The sequence below is a fragment of the Pristis pectinata genome, chromosome 29, assembly GCF_009764475.1.
Source record: "Pristis pectinata isolate sPriPec2 chromosome 29, sPriPec2.1.pri, whole genome shotgun sequence".
Taxonomy (NCBI): Eukaryota; Metazoa; Chordata; class Chondrichthyes; order Rhinopristiformes; family Pristidae; genus Pristis; species Pristis pectinata.
The window spans coordinates 5970865-5983427 of NC_067433.1; the positions used below are offsets into that span (position 1 = coordinate 5970865).

The following is a 12563-nucleotide window of genomic DNA, read 5'->3' on the forward strand; positions in this document are numbered from 1 at the left end:
GAAAATCTCCTCTGCACACTCTCCAGTGCAATCACATCTTTCCTGTAAAGTGGTGACCAGAAATGCACACAGCTTATGAAGTATAGTAAGTGTGTTCTATCGACAGCCTTTATGTTCTTTTGTAATTTTTAATTTCTCAACTCACTTTCTTCACATTTCAAAGTTACATCCCCTATTAAAACCACAGAAAATCCATGACAAAGAAGGAGGCATTCAACCCACTGTGTCTGTGCAAAATAAAGAAAAGGCCCTTGCAGAAAAGGGCCACATAGCCTTGCAGGCCACAGCTCTTCAAGTACACATCCAAGAACTGTTTAAATGTGACATGAGTTTTTCCCTCCACCATTGTTTCAGGCAGAGAGTTCTGGAACACACAACCACTTCATCACCCCCCACCCCCCCCCCCCAACCCTCACATCCCCTGGGTGTAAAACCTTCCCTCATCTTTCCACTAATACTTCTTCCAAGTACTTAAATTTATGTCCCCTAGTTTTTGACCCCATGCTAAAGAGTACAGATCCTTTATCTATCTAAGCTCCTCATAATTTTAAACACTTCATTTAAATCTCTCCTCATCCTCCTCTGTTTCATATAAAATAACCCCAGCCTCTCCAATCTTTTGTCATAATTAAAATTTTCCTGTTCTGCCAACGTCCTCATAAATTCCCTCTAAACCTCTCCAGTGCAATCAAAGCTTACCCGTAATGCGGTTACCAGAACTGCTTGCAGTGCTCAAGATGTGGCCTAACTAGTGTAATTAGGAATGAAGCAAAAGTGTGAGAAATACAAGTTCTAGCATAACCTCCCTGGTCCTATACTCTTTATGTTTTGCCTAATAAAGGAAAGCATCTTCGTGTAGATAGAATCTTTATCCCAAGGTAGGGGTATCAAAAACAAAGGGGCATAGGTTTAAGGGGAGAGGAAGGAGTTTTAAAGGGGATTTGAGAGGAATTTCTGTCCATCTACACTAATCCCATTTACTCACATTAGGTTCGTATCCTTCTAAGCCTCATCTCTTTAAGTGTCTGTCTAAATGTCTCTTAAACATAGTGATTGTTTCTGATTCCACCACCTCCGCTGCTAGCCAGGTATCAATCACTCTCCATGTAAAAAAAACTTTCCTCTCAAATCCCCTTTAAAACTCCTCCCTCTCCCTTAAACCTATGCCCCTTTGTGTTTGATACCCCTACCATGGGATAAAGATTCTATCTACACTATCTATTCCTCTTTTAATCTTATATACCTCTATTAAGTCAGCCTTAATAGAGCACCCTTTGCTCCAGGGAGAACTAGTCCAGCCTGTCCAATCTCTCCCCATAACTAACGTCCTCCAATTCAAGCAACATCCTGGTGAATCTCCCCAACATTTTCCCCAGTGCAACCATTCCTTCCAGGAGTGTGGCAACCAGAACCACACACAATACTCCAATGTAGTCTAACTAGGGTTTTGTAAAGTTGCAACATAACGTCACAACTTCTATTTTCTCTGCCCTGACCTATGAAGGCAAACACACCATATGTCTTCTTCACCACCCTACCTACCTGTGTTGCCACTTTCAGAGAACTATGGACTTGAACATCAAAATCCCCCTGTTCATCAACATTCCTTAGTGCCCTACCATTTACTGTATATGTCCTCCCCTTATCTGATTTCCCAAAATGCATCACCTCATACTTGTCAGGATTAAATCCCATCTGCCAAAGCTCCATTCAACTTTCCATCTGATTTATATCTTGCTACAGCCTTAGATAACCTTCCTCACTATCCATAACACCTCCAACTTTCGTGTCATCCACAAACTTACTAATCATATCTCCTACATTCACATCCAAGCCATTAATATACATCATAACAACAAGGGTTCCATCACTGATCCCTGAGGTATACCACTGGTCACAAACTTCCACTCAGAAAAGTAGCCTTCCCCCACTACCCTCTGCCTCCTATTAACAAGCCAATTTTGGATCCAATTATCCAGCTGACCTTGAATCCCATATGCCTTAACCTTCTGGACCAGTCTACCATGCAGGATCTTGTCCAATGCCTTACTAAAGTCTATGTAGGCAATGTCTACTACCCAGCCTTCATTAATCTTCTTAGATGCCTTCTCAAAAAGCTCAATCAAATTAGTCAGACAGAATTTCCCCTCACAAATTTCTCCCTCACAAAGGGAAGAGTTGATCAAGAGTTGACTATCCCTGATCAACTCTTCCCTTTCCAAATGTACATAAATCCTCTCCCTTACAATTTTCTTCAATAATTTTCCTACCACTGATGTAAGGCTCACCAACCTGGCTTATCCTTGCTGCCCTTCTTAAATAAAGGAACAACATTATCTATCCTCCAGTCTTCTAGCACCTCACGTGTGGCTAACGAAGATGCAAAACTTCTGTCAGGGACCCAGCTATCTTCTTCTTCCTTACTGCCCATAGAAATCTGGAATAGATCTCATTAGGTCTTGGGGATTTTTCAACCATTATGCATCCCATGATATCTAGCACCTCCTCCTTAATACTGACCTGCTCCAGATTATCCACATATCCCTCTCTGAACTCACTATCTTCCACATCCTTCTTCTTGGTGAATACAGATGAGAAGTATTCATTTAAGACCTTGCCTACATCACCTCGCTCCACATGCAGATTACCCCTTTGGTCCCTTAGAGGACACACTTTTACCCTGGCTGCCCTCTTGATCCTGATATACTTAATTGGATTCTCCTTAATTGTACTTGCCAGGGATATTTCATGACCCCTTTTTGCCCACCTAATTTCTTTCCTGTTTCTCTCCTGCACACTCTATATTCCTCAAGACTGGTAGTAAATGGCAGGAATTTACCTGACACTAGTGTACTTTACCCAGGGAGATATCCTGGGTAATACGGGAAATATCCCAGGGAGCTCCACTTCAGAGTTTATGGAGATTTGGCATTGGATGAACTAGCTGAAGCTAGTTGGATGCTTCCTTGTGAAATTCCAGCTGTGATACAGAGGTACTTTTGAGGTTGAGGCACATTATGGCAGCAGTATAAAGGGATATATACTCGACAACTCATTCTGTACCTGATCCAAGAGCATTTAATAAGGCACTATAAAATAATTCTTACTCTGTACTTGACCTATGTTGTATGTGACTTGGGAGAGTTTGATATGATAGTGTAGAAGTTTTGGCTTGCATTAACCAGAAATCTTTGATGGAACAATGCAGACTGATGTCTATTCTACATCTACCTGAAATACTGATATGGCTCAGTTATGGCGCTGTAGCCTCTGGGTTCAGGTGAAACGTTTGCACATAAACAAGGCTCAGAATTCAGTGCAGTACTGAAGGAATGAGCACTGTTGGAGAGATGTTGCCTTTCAGAAGGTTTCAATGCTCCAACTGCCCTTTTATGTAAATAATTGAATGTCATTATTTTGAAGAAAAGTGCAAGGGGTTCTTCCTGGTAAACTGGATAAAATTTATCCCTTAGCCAACATCACTACAATAGATTATCTGGCCATTTATTACATAGATTTTCATGGGATGCTGTTATATGTAAATTTACTTTTGCACTTCCCTAGACTGTAACAATGACTACTCTTCGAAAGTATTTCAGTGATTATAAAGTATTTCAAGATGTCCAAAGGTTGTGAAAGGTCCAGTATAAATACAATTTCCTTCTCAGACCAAGAGTCATAGAGTGCTAGAGTCATTCAGCACAGAAAAAGGCCCTTTGGCCAATCAAGTCCAAGCTGACCATCAAGCATCCATTTACATTAATCTCATTTTTATTCTCCCCACATTTCCAGCAACTCCCCCAGATTCCACCAGTCACTTACACAGTAGGGGCAACTTACAGTGGTCAATTAATTTACCAACCCACACATCTTTGGGATCTGGGAGGGAACCAGAGCACCTGGGAGAAACCCATACAATCAAGGGAGAATATGCAAACTCAACACAGACAGTAACCCAGGTCAGGACTGAACCCTGGGTTCCACAGCTACATCACTGTGCCACCCACTGCTTGATAATTACACTAACACATCAAATTCAATACTCTAGTTTTGACACCTTTTACCTTGATTAATGCATAATTCACTCAGAAGCAGATGTGCTAATCACATCACATAAATGAGAATAATTATTGTCCCAAAACTGCTCAGTTTTCCTAAGTAGGAGATGACTATTTTGTTCATCTAGTTGAATAAAATAGGGGAAAACAAACACAAAACCTTGCTCCTGATTATTTTCTAGTTTCTTGCATGGCCAGAACATCAGTAGTTCTTGGCTTCAATAATGATCATAAAGTTCCCTAAACAATAGAAGATCTTTAAGTTCACCAACTTCAAATGTAAATAATGTACGATGGCTGATGCTCTGAGAATTAATGCTTTAGGGGTAAAATGGTGACTATTTTAGATAAAGAATTACGTTTTGTCTGATAAAGTAGCTGGGAATTTCTTGGAGTTTCAGACTAAATTAAAGAAACTCTGTTAAAATTTGTGCAGAAGAAAGTTCACTCTCATGCCCAGCAATAATGGTCATTAATTGGAATTTCCACTCCATAACAGGCAGTTAATGATTGAACAGGCCTTTTGCTGACCTGTTGACTTTTGTTTTGACGCGATTAAGTATTTTTGCAATGAGACAAGATGAAACATGCATGTACTGGGCAGAAGATGTTCTCCTTGTTCCTCCTGACCTGGATTGTTGATGCGTTGCTTTGGTAACACAAAATGCTTCTCTCAGCCATGAAATTCGATGGTTGCTTTGAACATCAGAAAGAGACAAAAACACCCCCAGGCTGGGCTATTCTATTAGTCACTAATTAATCAAAACTGAGCCATTTTATGCACAATGCTTGTGATAATTAAATGAATTTTATTTATTATTCTGACTCTAGGAAATGAATATTCAGGAGGCCCTTACACTCACTCCCACTATACATCCTATAATGATGCCTGGCGTTTTACCAACTCTGGATTAATAAGTAAGCATCACTGGAATTTACCTGTTAAATTTTGACTTATTTTCAACTAGTAATTTGTATATGTAGCGTCTTTGTCTTTTTCTGACTTTACTTTTACTTTTTGGCTTTCAAGCCATATTCTTTTGTGGTGATTTTGTAAATTGACTTTTTAGATTTAGATTGACAAGGATGTTTACAAAGAAATGCTTGTCACACCATTCTGAAAATCAAATGAAATGATGATATATGTTGACATAGCTCCTGTCAGCCAGGTAATATACGTCTTATGAGTAACCTCTTTGCACTTGAGGAATAGAGAGCCGAAGGTAGCCTGGATAACCTACTACCCAGTGGGTTATACTAGTGAGGATATACATGTGAACACAGGGCACAAGCAAGATCAGACTCTATCAACATAGTGAACACAGAATAGCCTGTCTGCCATCATTCACTGACTAGGTACATCAATAACAAAATAGCCATGTTAGTGAGGTACTTGAGAATTCCTGAGACCTTTGGAAATGCTCCCTAATGTAGAAAACTAGGGAGAATAAAACAGCTATTTATTTATAATAGTGCTCCAATGCTACAGTAATGATGATAGAAAGTGACCTGTGAGTACAAGCTTTTCAAACCAGTTGAGGGGTGCTGAGCTTTTCATTTTCAATAATATTTAACCATAAAAAAGCTACTTAAAAGAGCTTCAGCTGTGCCATGTGATCTGAGTCATGACATTTTGTTAATGCATTGTTATGTTCTTCCAACCGTCTTTTCTTCTTGTCCGTTAACTTTCAGGTTCCCCTTATTATTATAGTTCCACACCAAGGACCAGCGCACCTCCCGCTGCTGCGGCTGCCTATGACCACCTCTAGTTTCCACAGCAACCAGGGAATTGTGCAGAGAGATGCCCTGGGGAATCATGTGCTGTCAGTCTAATTGATTTGAACACAAAGCAATGTGGAAAACTCTATTTATGATGAAATTTGAACGATGGGCAATAATTTCATCACCGGATGTTCTCAAAACATGCCAGACAGGATCCCAAAATAAGTTCAGCAGTGAATTGCCTTCCTATTCTGGATTTACAGATAACTCACAACAACTAAAAGCCATAGACCATGGCGAGATAGAAATTGCTTCTGAACAGTAAGGAAAGCAAATGCACTATTAGTATTGTACATTATACATGGATTTTGCAAAGTACACTCAATATGGGCCACAGACATTGTGTATACAAGGCTCTAATAGGCTCATCATGTGACTTTAATTATGAGTGTGATGAGTTGGAGAAACAATAATGTATTGGGAGATCTTTTCCCAGTTAAGCAGGTAGCTACATTTAATAGTAACTGAATGTTACAGTGGATGGCTTCTGCAGACAAAAAAAAAATTAAAATGACACAAAGCTTTACAAACAGAAAGGCTGGCGACTTTCATGACAGACTGATCAAGAAATCCATTGTACCAGCATCATTATTAACCCTACAACTCAACAGAAGACCATGACAAGGAAACAGGAACTTCAATGTCTCTTTCCAAAATGTCTTTACAGAGCCGAGGCATATCCTCAGCACTTCCACCACTGTTTAAGACATGACAGCAAAAATATGAATAGTTTAGAGATACTGGTAGCAGCAAAGAGAAAGAATTTTTAAATTTCACCTTGAAGATTCACTTGTATTTGAACCTCCCATTCTGCTTGCATTTGACCTTTCAAAAAGCACCAAAATACAGAACAAACAAAATAAAAATCAATAAATGCATTACAATTAGTTTACCTTTGTGTGCCATGTCCAAGATAAATCTGTTTAATTCTTTGATGTTGAAATGGCCTGATTCTCAGCTTATGTGAAATACATTGATCACATGTCTGAATTACATTTTTTTATTAAGCATACTAGTTTTAGACACGTGAGGAAGTGTGCAATACATAACTCAGCTACCACAGACTGATGGGTCTTTAAGGACCTATAACAACCCATGTCCAATGCCAGTTTTACAACACATTCACTTTGGAAGGACCTGATTAACCTGCACAGGCCTGGGATTTTTCATTTGCGATGTATGTATGTAAACTATGAAACTATCAAAAGAAAAATATTTTAATTCAGTGTAGCATGATTTCAAATCTTGGAAATAAAATTTGCTGACTGTAGAAATTATTTGAGAACTTACTTTGTTATATTCCTGTTCCCTGTATGAGTGCATATGACCTTTAACAAGAAAAGGCCAAACTGTGTGCGTCTTAAAATGAACTGGGGCCAGGAAGATGGGAGTAAAGCACCATGAACATTTCACATTCATAGTCAAGTACTTGTTACTGCAGGGTTCATAGTTGCACCAACAATCACTTTTTCCAACATTTTGATCTCTGTTTATTTCAACAGTTTGATTTCTAGTCTTGGAACACAAAACAAGTTCAGATTGTTTTCAATAACCATTAAATTATAGGTTAAGAATTGAGTTCTGATAGAATTGAAAAATCCCCACAAAACTCAAGAATTTCAGTTCATGTATTAAAGGACTTATTTGATTTTATAAGTACTAAACAATGCAAATATTGGTTGCACCATCTCCTCTTCTCCACTTCTCCAAATAACAAACCCAATTAAATAAGGGTGAACGCACTCAGTCTTTTTCCCAGAACTAGAGGGCATAGGTTTAAGGTGAGAGGGGAAAGATTTAAGAGGAACATGAGGGGTAACTATTTTTACACAAAGGGTGGTATCCATGTGGAATAAACTGCCAGAGGAAGTGGTTGAGGCAGGTACAATAACAACTTTTAAAAGACAGTTGGACAGGTACATGGATTGGAAAGGTTTAAAAGGTTATGGGCCAATTGCTGGCAAATGGGACTAGCTTGGATGGGGCATCTTGGTCAGCATGGACCAGTTGGGCCAAAGGTCCTGTTTTCATACTGTATGACTTTGTAACTCTATACAGTTAGCAATAAGGTACCACCTTATCATCCCTGTCCATTAAACATATCTTCAATGAGAATGTCAGACAACAGAAACAACTACTGGAAACAGATTAAGAGTATGACTCTCATTTCATGTGTTATCCTTGCAGCACTTTCTGCAGAAACTGAGGATTCTTAATGGAGCAATAGCTTTGAAAATGTTAATATTGTAATGTCTTGTTACAACTAATCTTGCAAGCCAATGTTAACTCAGTAAAGCTAATACCTAAACACCCAGCTGGGACAGAAGATATTTCAAATTGTATAAGAGAAGAAAAATGCCATTCTCAAACAATTTTACCTATCCAACTACCATCCCCCAAGTTTCAATTTTTACCTTTACTGAACGCATTTGTGAGGTTAACACTGAAAATACTAGAAATATTCAACAGATCAGGCAGCATCTGTTGAGGAAGAAACTGTGCTACAGTTTTAGATTGATGACCTTCATCGTGGAAATTTTCTTTCCACAGATGCTGCCTGCTAAATATTTGCAATGCTTTCTGCAATCAGATGATAATTCAAAGATAGCCATTCAAATAACAGCATTGGCAGAAGTACAAAACATGTGTTAGTAAATTGGTCCCTATTATGAACCCCACCTGATTTTCTATTATATTGACTTTAATGGAAAGGGTGGGATTTATGATTGATTGATCACAGCAGAAGTTGGCTTCAACTGCCGGTTTCTGGGCAGACTATTTAGCCTTGGAGAGCTCAAGGCAGTTTCTTCCATCATGTCAAGATATCCCTTGCCAAGAATTTCAATGGAAAGATTCTTTTCTCAGCTCTTTTTATTCCATGCTGCCCAACTCCATTGAAGGTTGAGTTGGTTTCTTCCAGATTTCCATTTTGGAATGGTTATTTTAATATTATATTAATTATTTAACTTATAATAACTTCAAAGGAACGGCAACTAAGGAAATATTTTCACATCTCAGAGTTAGAAATTGATTAACTAGCAAGGTGTAGACTAAGAAGCTAAAATTAATTAAGATAGGGGAACAATAATCTTTTAAATATTCAGACAAATCTAGAAGTTCTCAATAGTTCTGAATTAAATCCATTTTAAACCTTTCTATAATAATGTCTCATGGCACTTCACAATCTGCTCCAATCTAATATGGGAGGACCTCCTCTCCTGGTGCTTTTCAATACCCTCATTCCTTTATGCACCTTACTCCTCTTTTTTTAAATGTCCATATGGTAGTGTTCATCCCCATTAATTTAATTTACACTTTCCCCAACCACATCAGTGAACCTCTCCATGAGGTCTTTAGTCCCAGTCCTGCTGAATTGCAACCCTTCCTTTTTGAATGGGTGCCTCCTGTTCAGAATGGTCACATTGCCCCAAGTTTCTGAATTCCTCCTTCCATTTCCCAAGCTCCTTGCTTGATTCTCCTTATATTTTTATCTCTACTCTTGCTGACAGATGGTACTGGAAATAATCTAGGGAGCATTACCTTTGAGATCCTGCATTTTACGGACAGCTTATTCCCTAGCTCCTGAAAGTCTGATTGTAGGGCCTCTATTCCTGCCCTCTCTGTTATTGGTACCAAAATACACCAGAACTTCTGCTTCACTCCCCTCCCCCTGCAGAATATTCTATACCCTCTCAATGGTGTCATTCACCTGGCACCAGGGAGACAACATATCATGTGGGACTCACAACCTCAGTTACAAAAATGCTTGTCTGTCCCCTGCTATGGAATCACCTATAACAACTGTATTCCTGTGCTTTGTTTTTTCCCCTAATCCGACTCAAGGAGGATAAAACCCCTCATCTCTTGTCATGGCCTGGACTGTAGTCCTGAAAGGGTCATCAGTTCCATAAGATTTCAACAACGAGTAACAGTTTGAAAGTGGTACATCTCTTGAAGTCTCTTTCATTTCCTGCCTTTCCCATTCTTTCTATGTAGTGTCCTGCCCCGCACCCGCTCCACCCAGGAACACAAAATCCAGAAATCTCTCAGCCTTCCTGTTGCTCTGCAGTGACTCCAGCTAGCCCCCAACCTTGGAACTTAAGACTTGAGCTCAAGTAGCAGAGACACTTTCTACACAAGTGCCCCCCAGGAAACATGGTGCCCTGAAGTTCCCAAATGGTATGGGAATTGCCATCCATGACCTAAGAAACTCTCCATTCTCTCGTTTCGAATCTGCTTTAAACCATTAATCTGAAAAATAAAAGCTTTTTAATACCAATGAATGCATATAGAGAGCAATAAATAGAGAGAATAGAGAGCATATCTATAAGTCATCAATATAAAATAGTCACCAAGAAATCCAATTAGGAATTCAGAAGAAACAACCCAAAGAGTGGTGAGAATGTGGAACTTAACTTCCACAGGGAATGGCTGAGGTGAATGGTGGATGTATTTAAAAGGAGAGTGGACAAGTAGATAAAGGCCAAGAGAGTTAGGAGATATACTAAAAGAATTAGATGAGGAGCGATGAGATGAGGCTCATAGAGCATTCACTCTGTCATGCACTGTTTGGGCTGAATGGTCTGTTTCTGTACTGTACATCCTGTTAAATTCTTGTGCAATATGTCCAAATGGATCTGGAAATGACTGGCACAGCAACTTTTATTTCAGTTACAGAAATGGAATTCTATAACGTGTGCAGTACCCTGATGTAATGTTCTGGCATCAAAAGGTACAGTGCAGGCAAGCACCAATTCTGTCCATTGGCACAAAGTGCACAGCATCTTAAAGAAAGTGCTAAAAGAAATATCTGCAAGCTGCTTATAAAAACAATGGGCACAACGGTTTTGAAATATGCCCTTCATCATCAAGGAATTTGAAAGTGTTCATATATGTTAAATGGTTTCCCATTCCCAAGTTTTTGAATTTGCATAAAAAACAGGTCTTAGTTATGAGTTAGAAGTTGGAGAAATGTCTAATGTTTGTTAAACCAATAATATGCGCCAATTACGTTCCATTCAGGACTTCTGTTGATTGTGCAAGTAAACCAATAAGTAATTGCAAAAAGAATTGAATTTTTATAAGCCCAATGATATATCTTATCTGGCCTAAGACCCCATTTGCATCTTCCCAACTCCTGTTTTAAAAGTTTCTCCCTTTGTCCAAGTTTTGTTTATCTCCATCTTTGGACCCAGAATTTGTTTATTTCTAATTATGCTTCTATTACAGTGTGGGGCATTCTTCTCCATTAAAGGAGCTGTAGAATTTCAATTTGATACCGCTGATTTTAAATTTAAATTTACTGGATATAACCTGAAATAAAAGGATTAACACTGATCTTACAGAAGTTAACAGAGAAATTTCCTAATATCCAGGTTGCTGAGCTAGAGAGGTTGCTGAATGTGCGCCTGGGTTGAACATTAAAAGCTTTTGGACGGGATTTAATTTATGACTCATTGCCAAACAAACATGTTTTCTTTTACAAAGTGTTCTGTAAAATTGTAACTAGATCACTAACAATACGGGTAAGAGACAATACAGGAGGTTGTACTTTGAAAAATGCTTCTACAGGGTCTATGTTATCTTGCAAGCAATGTGTCATGTTATGTGTGACAGATTTGCATTCCTTGCAGGACCAGCTAGCCACAAAATGCCATTGGATATTGTTGGAAATGGTTTCCCATTCCAGGGTATTTGCATTTGCATAGTAAAGCTAACTGTAAAACATAGAACAATTATCATCGCTGCTGATCAACTCTGTAAATAGTATATTTGACTTTGGTAAAGGGAATCAGAGAAGAATCTTGAAAGGAATAGGACTATCAGCCACCATCATACCTGAGGCTGTACTTTTATCTAACTAGAATGGCTAATGCAGGATCCTCAGGAAACCTGAACAATCCATCAGCATTACACAGGAGGGTAACTGGTTGTAACTCAGTCACGGTATCATATTAACAAGTTAACCTGTTTGGGTAACTGTGCAGAACATGCATCTGGCAAGGCAGCCTGTAGAGTAGCCATAATACTCATAGTGCCCTAAGACTGCGAGTTACATGTTACCTGCAATAGGTGTATTGCAAGTGGGAAGAATGGCTGAAGTGAATTCCACTTTTTCTCAGTTCTTTGACAGTTGCAGGAATGTAAGAAATAGAAGCAAACGTAAACATTTGGCTGCTAATGCCAATTTACCTTTCAATAAAATCATGGCTAGGATTTTGGTCGGTTCAATGCCACTTTCCCGCACTAACCCTATATCCTTTTATTCCCTTAATATCCAAAAATCTATCAATCTCAGTCTTGGATTTACTCAGCAACTGGATATCCACAGCCCTCTGTGGTACAGAACTCCAAAGAATCACTATGCCTTGGGTGAAGAAGTTTCTTCTCCCTTCAATCCTGAATGGAAAATCCCTTATTTTGAGACTGAGATGCCTGGTATAGATGGCCTCAACCAGGGATAAGATTAGATAAGATTTCTTTATTAGTCACATGTACATCAAAACACAGTGAAATGCATCTTTTGTGTGGAGTGTTCTGGGGGCAGCCCGCAAGTGTCGCCATGCTTCTGGCGCCAACATAGCATGCCCACAACGTCCTAACCCATACATCTTTGGAATGTGGAAGGAAACCGGAGAACCGGAGGAAACCCACGCAGACACGGGGAGAACGTAACAAACTCCTTACAGACAGTGGCCGGAATTGAACCTGGGTCACTGGCAT

General features: G+C 39.2%; 1 protein-coding gene across 4 annotated transcripts in view; it reads left to right on the plus strand.

Moving 5' to 3' along the window:
- pax8 (paired box 8) overlaps positions 1–7062 on the plus strand; it is a 55743-nt gene extending 48681 nt beyond the window's left edge. For 3 of the 4 annotated variants that reach the window (XM_052040808.1, XM_052040806.1, XM_052040809.1), the window contains 2 exons: positions 4890–4976; positions 5770–7062. In XM_052040808.1, coding sequence (XP_051896768.1) covers positions 4890–4976; positions 5770–5891 — 209 coding nt within the window. In that variant the 3' untranslated portion in view covers positions 5892–7062. Of the gene's footprint in view, positions 1–4889; positions 4977–5750 lie in introns of all 4 variants that reach the window. The other variant, XM_052040807.1, reaches the window with a different exon arrangement.
- The last annotated feature ends 5501 nt before the right edge of the window (positions 7063–12563 follow it).